A 12,357-nucleotide genomic window follows, 5' to 3' on the forward strand; every position below is an offset into this window, starting at 1 on the left:
GTTGTATGTCATAGTTGCACATCCTTCTAGTTGCTGTATGTGGGACACGGCCTCAGCATGGCCAGAGAAGCGGTTCGTCAGTGCGCGCCCGGGGTTCCGAACCCGGGCGGCCAGCAGTGGAGCACACGCACTTAACGCACTTAACCGCCAGGCCACGGGGCTGGCCCCAAACAAACCTAATTTTAAAGGTAAAATGTAATCATTTCAACATGTATTCAATTTTTGAAAGTTCTCAGTGAAATAGTTTATTCTCTTTTTCTCATTATATCTTCAAAATCAGTGTGCATCTTATACTCACAGCACATATCTATGTGGATAAGCCCACCTCAGGTGCTCAATAGCCACTTGTGGCTGGTGGCCACCATATTGGACAGATTAGGTAAAATATAGACCCTCTCACCACCTAACTTAAAGCGCAAAGCTGAATCATGTCCTTCATTCCTACCAGCATTTTAAGTATCAGGAGTTCAGGGCCGTGAGTCAGTTGTATTTATACACATGTTGTGTCTTTATTACCTAATAGCAGTGACTGCAAATCACTATTCATGTAAAGATGAAAGTCTCCCAAAGACTAATATCCACGCAACTCACGGAAATTCCAATATCATGCATGTTATTCCCCAGAGAGTGACCATGGCTGAACACTTTAGGGAAGCAAGTAGATGTTATGGCTGCATGATTTATCCTGAAAAACCCATGTACCTGCAATGTAGGTATATCTGCTGCCTCCAGTGCATCAATTCACTGCACAAGGAGCCTGATGAGGAGACTTTATTGTGCCTCTTCTGCTCCCTGGTCTCTCAGAAGAAGGACATCAGGCCCAGTAGCCAGCTGGGGGCACTGGTTTCAAAGATCAAGGAATTAGAGCCCCAGCTGAGAGCTGTTCTCCAGATGAAGCCAAGGATGAGGAAGTTCCAAGGTAAGGCATCTGTACAACCTGCCCCAACCCATAAAGGGCCCTGGAAAAAGCAACTTTTCAAAAACTCTCCATTAAGTAACAGCCTTAGCTGAATTCTAATACCTGAAGGTTTTATTCTTTCAAAGCAAAAGTTATTTGCACCTGTAAGTATAGATTAGAACCATCTGCAGATTTTTAAGAAAACGTAATATTTAAGTCATGCCCTAGACCTGTGCTATCCAATATTTCCAATAGCCACTGGTACCTACTGATGACTTGAAACTTGGTTATTAAAACAAGTACCAATCAGACTTTGGAAATACTGGATTAAATAAAATGTATTATTAAAATCAATTATACCTGATTCTTATTACTACTATTTTAATGTATTTGTAAGAAAATTTAAAGTACACAGGGGGCTCACATTGTGTTTCTTGGGTAACACTGGCCTAGAACGGTGATTCTCAAATGTATTTAAATCCCTGTGGATCTTATTCAAATGTAGATTCTGAGTCATTGCACTGGGCCGGCCTGTGAATCAGGATTTTTGACAAGAGCTCTGGTCATGCTGAGGCTGCTAGTTCATGGGCCACACTTTGAGTACCAAGGCCCTGAGGCCACTGAAACTGACCCACTCTGATGGTGAGGCCCAGGAATCTGCAAAGTTTAAAAGCCCCCAGGTGATTCTAATCCACAGTGAGTGTGGGCAATGAATGTTTCTAGAGCTGAAGCCCCAGGCAAATGGTTGTAAGAGTGCAGGTGGTTATGCTGTACGTTGAGGTCCTCTGCAGACTCGGCACCTGAGCACTGCAGCATGTTCTTCCCTCCCTGACCTGTAACTTAGAGAAATCATGCCTGATTCAGTCTCACAACTCTAAGTCAAGTTGAATTACCACAGCTCAGCTGCAAGTCTAATGTGCTAAAGTCAGGACACCAGACCAGACCTCCCAGGCTCATTGTGAAAGAAAGAAATTAGTTTGTTTTCTAAGTGAGTTTATTTCTTGCTCCATGCAAACTTGAATTAGGGATGGTGAAACCTGTCCCAGACACTTGACAAGTCTTGACAATTCCTCTCCAATGGTCAGAAAGTCTAAGCATCTCCCAGAGAGCCATGTTATAAGGGAGTCAGGCGAAGTAATTGGTCTTTGGTCCAGAGGGTTGATTTCTGCGGCTCCATTGGCTCGAGCCACGTGGTCATGTTAGGACAGGCAGCTCTCTGCACCCATCCTCACAATTAGGGTTACTTGGAGATGTTGCCAATACACACAGTCATTCTTCTCCAATTTGCCCCTCTGAGCACTGCCCCATTAAGTTCTGGGTCTAAGTTGCTGCCAAGATCCCAGCACATCCCTACTCAGGTCCATGGGATTCCCTTCCTCTATCTTGACTGTCCAGAGTTACCCATCTCATCTCAGGGCTCCTAGCGTTTCTTCTTCTTTCTTTTCTTTTTTCTTTTTAGGAAGATCAGCCCTGAGCTAACATCCATGCCAATCCTCTTGTTTTTGTTTTTTTTTTGCTGAGGAAGACTGGCCTTGAGCTAACATCTATTGCCAATCCTCCTCCTTTTTTTTCCCTTTTTCTCCCCAAGGCCCCAGTAGATGGTTGTATGTCGTAGCTGCACATCCCTCTAGTGGCTGCATGCGGGACGCCGCCTCAGCACGGCCGGACAAGCGGTGCTTCCGTGCGCGCCTGGGATCCGAACCGGGCCACCAGTAGCGAAGCGTGCGCACTTAACCGCTAAGCCACGGGCCGGCCCCCTCTTCTTAATATTTTATTACAACTCTAGGAAAGAAAATAAAAGCCATTGAATGCAATTTCCTATTCAAGAACATTAAATGAGGAAGGTAATTGCAAAAGAAAAATGTTAATATTTTAATCGTTCATAAGTAAAATTTTTTCCATCTTTCCAAATGTTTATTTCTTGCCTTATTTTGACAGAATCTGTGTTACTTTGTCTAATTTGAGAACAAACAACGGTCATGGTCTCTTTTTTCATGTATATTATGTAATATGGGGAAGAAAAAAATTCAATGAAAAAATCAAATAACTTAATGTAGAGAAGACCTATGATAAATAAGGACTTGTTTCAACTATAATCATTCATTCTACATATAAAAGTTGATCTAATCAAGGCACCAGGGAAGTTTCCCCAGGGATTAGGAAAGAACTTTAGAGTTAAAGAAAGAAAGTGAATGAGATAGTTGGGCCTTTGCAGCAGACATGAAGAGTGGTGTGTAGCCTATGTACTTGCTGATTTGCTTATGTTTTTGCCCACAATGGATATGACGTTGGATGTTGACACAGCCAACAACCACCTCACCATTTCTGAGGGCCTGAGGAGTGTCTGCTGTGGGTATTTCCAACAGTATTGGAGGACCCGTGCTGAGAGATTCATCTATGCAATTTGTGCCCTGGGCTCCCCTCGGTTCATGTCTGGCCGCCATTACTGGGAGGTGGACCTGGGGAGAAGCAAAGAATGGGATATGGGCATTTGCAGAGAATCTGTTAGTCAACAGGAGTAATTCTATTGTCTTCAGAACTTGGCTTGTGGACTGTGGGGTTGAACAACGAAGATCTCTTCTCAGCCAGCTCTATGCCTTTTACTGTTCTCTCAGTGAGCCCTAGGTTACATCGAGTAGGGGTTTTCCTGGATATGGATATTGGGATCATTTCCTTTTATTACGTTAATGATGGATCCCATATTTTTATGTTCACTAAAATTTCTGCTGCAGAGCCTCTGCGTCCATTTTTTGCTCCTGCAAATCCAATTAAGGATGACCAGAGCTTCCTGAGAATCTGTCCTGTGACGAATCCAGGCATGGCTAGTCCTCAAATGAGACCTGGGCAAGGAAAATGAACCTCTGACTGCAGGCAAATTCATAGAAAATTCCTGTGTGCTCATCACCAAGCTAAGAACATTTCCACTTGTTACACATATAGTACAAAAGTGTAGCAACAAGAATATGGCACAGTACATGAATCATGAACACTAATTAGTTATATTTATTATGGAATATTACATTTCAAATATTTCATATGTCATGGTTGTTTGTCTTGGGATGTGTCTAAATTTGCTCCAATTAATATGTTCTGAACTTTCAGATCAATTTCCAAATGTTTTCCCTTTTATTTTCTGTAGGATCAACTGACTGTGTAACAGAGGTTATCAATTAAATGAAAATTTCAATGTGACCAAATAGATTTATTGATTTTATAAATGATGAAGAAACAAGTCCTATATAAACAGAAAAATGTAGGTGTGTATGTACTAAGTTTCACTCAATAACTGAGAAACATACATTCATATCAAATGCACATAAACATTCATGGAACATTGAGAAAGGTGGATAGGGCAGCAGAAGCAGCTTGATCAAGGAGGTGGTTTCAGCTGAAGCCTAATCTCAGCCTGATCCTACAGGGGCTCTGAGATGTGAATGGCACCACAGCTGTCCGCCCTCAAACCAAGGGGCATGGACTATAGCCACCCGCTCTCATTACTCCGACGTTTGCTAACTATGACTTAACAGCAATTTGGTAAATTATACATTTGTAAGCAGAATTAAAACATTTATCTTTTTCTCCATACCTAACCCTCCAAAATTTAAAAACCCTTGATGAGTGAGTATTCTTATTTTCATGGCAATATAGTTGTTTGCATAAGTTCAATGCAAATCTGTTCTCCTTATAACAGGCCACATTTGGAAACATTGGTTATATTACCTAGGCTTTCACTGTAATGTCATATTTCAGAGAGACATGCATGGACTCGGGTATGACCAGACAGGTTTAAGGAACAAAGGTTGACTTTATGGAATGAATAAAGTCACATAGAAATATTGGCCTGGTACCTTGCTTACAGGGTTCCCAGCAATCTTACCAGGTGAATAAAGAAAGTCACTTCCCTGGCAGGTGCGAAGAACCTCAGGATATTTTGGGGAATTCCTCAAGAGAAAAGAGGAATTCACCCAAATCTATATTTATCACAGGCAGAGTCTGAGGACAGGCCCTTGGCTTGGCTTTCCTGGCCACAAGAGGCTTTAAAGTTCAGTCTGAGATTGAAAGTTCCAGCAAAGCAGATTTAAAAGAGTCTATATGATCAATTGCTATTCTTGCTGTACTTATGTAAATAATTGGGGCAAGTTTATTGAAACTGGACTTACTTTAGAAACTGAGTTTTAATTTGGCAGTCTTTGGTAAAAATGAGGATTATTTTAGAGAGAAAACATGTTTCAATAAAAACCGTAATATATATTTATGGAAATTAGATTGTAGTTCTGTTAATTGTCCTTGAGGTTTTTGTTTTCTATCTGTAAACTGGACTGGAGCCTGAAATCTTCTAGTCTCTTGAAACACCTGGCTACAAATCTTCAAACTAACATTTTCAGTTTTTTCCATAATTTTCATTTGGAATCATTGAGAACTGAAACCACACTTTTTCCTGAAGCCCCACAAAATGAAGCTGGACGGCTTGATAAAAACTGAAGAGCAATCACTGTGATAGCGTGCCTGCTGCTGTGTAAGCCACGCGAAAAGATACCTGGACATCCACTGACATTATCTGAGAGATTTCAAAGTTCAAAACATGCTTTGACCCTGACATCTAGAAATCTTCTTGACTGGCCATCCCCTGGGCTCAGGAACTGGTTTATAATTTGTTCTAACCATTAACCTTGTTTTTCTTTTTGTTTCTCTAGAAATGCTTACCTGGTTACTTGCTTACACAGTGTAGGCCTAACTTTGGGAGACCCTTTCTGTATTCTAGAGATGATCCAGGAGAAGTTCCAGAGGGAAGTTGAATTAAGGAACTAGACTGTCAGATGTTCCTCTACATCACCTTTGGTCCTGGAGGCTGGGTCTTATTAGTCCTGGAGAAACAAGCATTCAGAGGACTAACTCCCCACCCACTGGACTGGGCCCTATGAAGTGTTGCTGATAACCCACTCCTCAACAAAGCTGGAAGGAATTAGGCCATGGGTCCACTATACTCGAGTTAAGCCAGTCCCACAAGAATTCTCAGACCCACCATATCCCATATAACAGAACTCCATGGGAAATGGGAACCACACCATGGAAAAACATTGTAGCCAAGATCATCCTAATCTTGACTGGCTTCATATTCCAGACACTGACTTCTTTGAATGGACAAGTGACCCCTGACAGACCTCAAGCTTCTGTTCATAAGATGGTCTCCTAAAGATAGGTGATGAATGACTCTCAGGTTCTTACCTTACTTATTGGACTATTTTCTTGTCTTTTCTTAACTTCCCACTTGCTTATGATTTATTGTGTACTATCCAAGGGGCTAAACCACTTCTTGTGTAAACCTAATCAATATATTCTATTATGGCTTCAGTAAGATAAAGACCTTTGTTCCTTTTCTGTTATGTTCCTTTTCTGTTATGTTCCTTGTTGACTTTGAAACCCAAGCCTGGAATAAAAATTTGATGATTAGAATATCAGACATTGGCAAAGGCAAGAAATCTCTCTAGATGTTGCATATGTCCTCCCAAAACTTATTCAGTGCATGACCATTGGGAACCCTCGATAATTTGGTTTATAATGTCATTGACCTCTCTCCCTTATAAATTAAAAATGTAACCTATAAACCTGTAATGTACAGAGTCCAGCTGGGCCACCTACCCAATCAGACAACAAGCTACCTGGCTACAGCAAATATCCCCAGAGATGGCAGAGTCTAGAGTGGTTTTCAGGACTGTTCTCTTGGATTCCCCAAGCATTAGGTTCATTCTTCAGGGACTTATTAAAATTTGGGTTATCTATACTTCTTATCCTCTGCCTGTATATTTGAATATACAATGTGCTTTTAGATGTTGTACTAAGACTGTTGAAGGAGGTGCAAAAATTCTAATAATGCAAAATGGCTACCCAAAATTGGGAAAAAGAGAATATTTCCAAAGGAGTGCTAAACAATTTCATTGCTCGAGTCCTTATTAGGCCTATACACCTTACCAGCAGGAATTAGCTAGAGCAGTCATTGCCTCAAATCTCTCAAGCTTGAGGAATGAACCAAAACAAAGGTGGACTGAAACCAGGCGCCAACTTGCTTTAACTACACTCAGTTGTTGGTTTGCAAAAGTAGTAGGATAATGCATTACTAAAACCCACTCTATAGATAACAACTCTGACACCTGGGTCAAAATGGTAACAGGTGCTTGAGTTTTTCAGGAACTGAGAGTTGACACCTTGTCCAGTTCAGGCTAGTTAAGACCACCCACTCATCGATAGAGCCTGCCTGGATGACTGACAGGTGAACATTTGAGGTCAAGGAGCTAAAAACTCCACCCTCAGATCATGGTAATGCAGCCATTTTGTGAACATGCATCCTATAAAGAGCCACGAAGCCTGACTATGCTTGCACAAATCATCATTACCTCACTTCTCCTCACCTCCAATCATCTATTTCCACACTTGAGACCACCCTGTCCCTTTATCACATAAATTTCCCTAATATCCATTTTTCTGGGAGGTGGATTTGAGACCAGTTCTCCCATCTCCTTGCTTGGCTGCTTTGTGACTAAATCCTTTCTCTTTGCAAACTCATCATCTTAGTAATTGGCATTATCATACGGTGGGCAAAAAAACCCTGGTTTGGTAACAAACGTGAGAGGTTGAATAAGTCAGTGGGAGAACACAGTTCATCATCTTGTGGAGTCTGTCAAGCTGTGATGACTAAAGAGAAGGAAGACACTGTCACTTCTCCAGCCTGTGTATAAAAATTGAAGTCTGTCTACTGCTCCTGGGGCAGAGCATCCAGTCCGGGGTCCCTGAGTGCACACACTGTGCTGGCATTGAGCTGGCCTCAGGCAGCACTTGCTGAATTCATACATCACTCCATTCCTAGGACCTTTCTCATCATATCTGATCTTTGTAGAACTCTGAGACGTGAACAAGAAATTCCATAAGATTGGACTCACTTCAAGTCCTCTGGTTCTCCTGTGGCCTCCACCTGCTTCCACTGCAGCTCAGTTCTGGATGAGAATCTCCCAGGAGGGGCTTCTGATAGGATGGTCCCTCCTATCTCCTTATTCACATCCCACTTCTCCTCTTTAACATAAACAGATTTTGATGTAATTCTGGCATATGAGATTGTTATTGATGACTTTGACAGTTTACAACGTAAAAAGGAGAACAATTTATCCTGGGGGAATGGCTTCATTTTTATTAGTATGGATGACATATTGTTTTAATATTATTCTGAGTAAGATCTGGAACATTATCATTGTTGATGACTGTTGATTTGCAATGAGGGCAGATTTTTTAAAACCAAACACTGGGCAGTAATTTTAATCCTTAAGAAATGAACACAGCTGGTGTCATATACCTTTTGCTCACAAATGCAAAAGCTCCTCATATTTAGATCAGGAAAATAATTAAACCTGCTCAGAAGTATTTCCCACACTCACTGGATCACAATCATGTCTTCAAAATAGTGTTTTCTCTGTGGTTGGAAGTCTTCTTTCAGAAGTTTGGTGAATAAACCTCAAAACCATTCCATGTCATCCACACTCTCACATGCATTCTTATGCTCTCACAATGCTCTCACTCTTCCCTCTCACATATGTGTTCTAGAGTGTTCTCTCATGTACAACTGCACACATGTGCACCTTCCCATGTAAGTGTGCACACTTGTCATTGACTACTCCTAGCTGCACACACTCAAAGGTTTTCAATTTCACCCTGTCTCTCCATTTTTCCAAGCAGAAACTCCACCTCAGACACACACACCCTCTCTCAGCCAGCCCCTCCTCTGCCTCACATTTCCCTTAAAACAGAAATGCTTTCTCTCCTTCAGGCTGTCAGCTCTCTCTTTGCAGATGCCTGTCACCTCCTGGTTGGTTCCACAGCGCCCTCCTCACTACCATGTGGGACCCAGCACCCCCTTCCTACCAGTTTGTAGAAAATTCCCTTTACTGTGCTGAATGGAATCCCACCCACACATCACATGATGCCCCAATTTGGGGTCGACAAGCTAAAGTCGAGGTTTGCTGCTTGTTTTGTTAAATGCAATTTCATTGGAACTCAGCCACTCTCATTTTCATACTGTCTACGGCGGATTCCACCCCCAAAGGCAACAATAAGTAGCTGTGACACAGACAACGTGGCCTGTGAGCCTAAGACATTTACAATCTGACTCTTCTAGAAAATTTGCTCCTTGCAACTCCTTGTGCTCTGGGGACTTCCAGAGCCCACCACACACCCCATCTGCAAACCCCTAGTGCCCCCAACCCGTGAGACAACCACATGCTCCCCAAGGGTTTCCAACAGGCTTTTCACTGAGAAATGGCTCTTTTGGCTGTGTTGTTGTTGTCGTTTCCTATTGAGTAAATCTCCATGTTTTTATTCAACTTTTAGGGCTAATTCTTTAAGTTTATGTTTCATCTATATTATTTTGATTCAGTTCGCATGTTTATAATCTCAAAGAGCACTGTTTAACATTTGCTTCTTAAAATTGAACTTAAATGGACATTTTCAGGTACACAAAATTATAGACAATAGTATCATCACTCCACCCACACACCTTGGGAACAAACTTGTCTACTTTCAACCATCATTTACCTTAAGCAGATCTACTTTAGTCTAAACCCGCTCAAAGTTCCTACCTCTGGAGAATTATAAATCGATAATTATATTCTGGCTAGGAACAGTGGGGTGTTACTGCTAAGAGAGTTATGCTATGATGCATTTATGGGGAAGATTCCTGCAGCAATTAACCCAATGCATTCAAAGGGAAATGAACAATAGAGGAGGGGCTCAGGGTATGACTCCTGCAGAATCACTTCTGTGTTGCCCTGAGGAATGTTCCAATTCACCACTTCAAATTTCCTCACTCCAGTTGTACACCTAAACCTAATTAAGCACCATTAACTCCAAACGTTATAAAGAAAATAGTGATCATTTGAGAATGCGGACAAAACAGAAATGTAAAAATGGCACTGTGGTCAATGCAATCAGATCTCCGCTCAGATCCCCTCTACCTGGGTGGCCCCCTCAGCCCCACCTGCAGTGACAGACTCACCAGACTCTAAAAAACTGCCCTGAGCTGCCAGCAACATTCTGATAAACAACAGAATGTGATAAAATCTTTGTGAATCATATACTGATAAGGGATCAATACCCAGCATATATAAAGTGCTTCTAAAACTAACAACAAAAGACAATCCAGTAACAAAATGGGCAAAGGACCTGAATAGACATTTTTCCAAAGATACACAAACTGTCAATAAGTCTATGAAAATTGTTCAATGTCGTAGGTCATTGATGAAATGCAAATCTTCATCACAATGAGATCTCACTTCACACTTGCTAAGATAGCTATGTAGTAATCAAAAAATGAAAAAGAACAAGTCTTGGCAAGGATGTGGAGAAACTGGAACCCTTGTGAATTTCTGGTGGGAATGTACAATTACGCAGCAGCTGTGGAAAACAGTTTGGTGATTTCTCAAAAGATTAAACATAGAACTAACCTAGGTCACAGCAATTTCACTCCTAGGTAAATATCCAAAATAATTGAAAGCAGGGACTTGACAGATATTCGTACACCATGTTCACAGCACTGTTATTTACAAAAGCCAAAAGATGGAAACAACCCAATTGTCCATCAACAGATGAATGAATAAATAAAATGTTGTATGTACATAGAATGGAATAGATTTCGGCCCTGAAAATGAATGGACTTTTGATATATGGTACAACATGGAATGACCTAGAAAACATTATTCTTAGTGACATAAGGGAAACACAGAAGGACAAATACTCTATGATTCCACTTACATGAAGCACTGAGAACAGGCAAATTTATAGAGACAGAAAGTAGAATAGAGGATATCTTGGGCTGGGTGGAGAGAGGAAGGGGGCTTATTCTTTTATGGACACCAAGTATTTTCTGGGGATGATGAAAAATTCTTGAGCATGCATAGTGGTGGTGGTTGCACAACATTGTGAATGTGTCTAATGCCACTGGACTGTACACTTACAAAAGATTAAAATCATAAATATGACGTTATGTACATGTTATAACAATAAAAAAGTTTATGAAAATGAGTAACTGGTAAATGATTCCTAAACAGAGGAATCATGGATGGTATAGAAGCTGACTTCTATGTATTCACCCTTTCAACAGTGATTTCAACAATTCAAGAGCAGAAACAAGGAGCTCCAGGATACCTAAGGATCAAGAGCAAGGGGCTAAAAGTGGGGAAACACAAAGCCAAAATATGAGAAATTTGCATCAACCATAGACGAGTATCCAAAAAGGCAGTGATGTAAAAAGTAAAAATGGAATTCAGCGTGTAAGGGATGACAAAAGTGGCCACCAGCATCAAGATGGTGTGGGCAGCTCTGGTCTCTGGAGTGCATTTGTGGTAGCTGTTGAGTGTGTGAATATGCTGCACTCTCTGGTGGTCTCTGGTGGAGCCACTGGACCAGATGATGAGACCAATAAACATGGCATCAGAGATGGACAACAAGATGATAATCCGTGCAGTGGAACTTGAGGATGGACAGAACCACTCCCCTTGGACGTTGGTATCATTTTCTGTGTCCTGTGGACCAGTGACAACCACAGGAACATAGATATTAATTAAGAAACTAAACACCCAGCAGGTACGCAGGAAGGGCCAATGACCTTGGGGGCTCTTCCTCTGAGCATCGTCCTCTCCCCTCTCCCTGGGATGATTGTGAAGAACTGATAGGTGCTTAGGACAGAAGTGGAGCACACAGTGGTGTTGCAAGCCACTCTGTGTATGTAATATGCAAATTTACACCCAAGACTGGACAGGGGATTTCTCAAAAGAAAAGCTGCTTTTGTGTGGGGAATTCCAGTGGAGAGAAGAAACAAGAAATTGGCCATGGCCATGTGGGTGAGAATCATGTGTGTGGGCCTGTGCTTGTGGCCAAGCAAGATTGGAGAGACATTATGGAAAAAGAGAATGACATTGGCCAGAGTCCCAACTCCAATCTGTAAAAGAAAGGTGGTTTTCACAGCCACTACTCCTGTGGTTCTTACGATGTCTTTCTGATGAGACATGGAGATGGCTTCAGAGTGGCCTGGAGCAAAATGTGGATATACCAGTGATGACATCAGCAGTCTTCTTACGTAGCCAACATTGGACAAGGACTTTCACTCTTTCTTCAACTGAAAAGGGAGAAGCCATCATACTCCATCGGAGGGGCTCAACCTGGAAAACAGACACCTGACACCAGGTATAATTTCCATATTATTTTGTATTTATTTCTATTTACTTTCATTTTCTGATTCTCCACCCAAATGTAAGGTCCATGAACTTAGAAATCATGTCTGACTTGTTCAACAATACAGTTAACACAGAATAGGTGGTAAATAATATGTACTGAGTACATGAGTAAGTGACAGGAGATAAAGACAAGAAAGTACTGCAACCCCCTTAGAATTCATGTTCCTCCTGTCAATTATAGGAATG

At 41.5% G+C, this 12,357-nt stretch overlaps 1 protein-coding gene and 1 pseudogene across 1 annotated transcript; one reads left to right on the plus strand and one right to left on the minus strand.

The window, feature by feature from the left end:
- Positions 1-633: 633 nt before the first annotated feature.
- LOC101394094 (ret finger protein-like 4A pseudogene) lies at positions 634-3,755 on the plus strand (annotated as a pseudogene).
- Positions 3,756-11,052: 7,297 nt separating this feature from the next.
- LOC101396665 (vomeronasal type-1 receptor 4-like) lies at positions 11,053-11,945 on the minus strand. Its single transcript, XM_014794356.2, is given in 2 exon segments — positions 11,053-11,528; positions 11,531-11,945. Coding segments are annotated over 2 exon segments (891 nt in total).
- Between the last annotated feature and the right edge of the window lie 412 nt (positions 11,946-12,357).

Source organism: Ceratotherium simum, chromosome 33 (assembly GCF_057802395.1).
Source record: "Ceratotherium simum simum isolate JZ-2026a chromosome 33, ASM5780239v1, whole genome shotgun sequence".
NCBI lineage: Eukaryota > Metazoa > Chordata > Mammalia > Perissodactyla > Rhinocerotidae > Ceratotherium > Ceratotherium simum.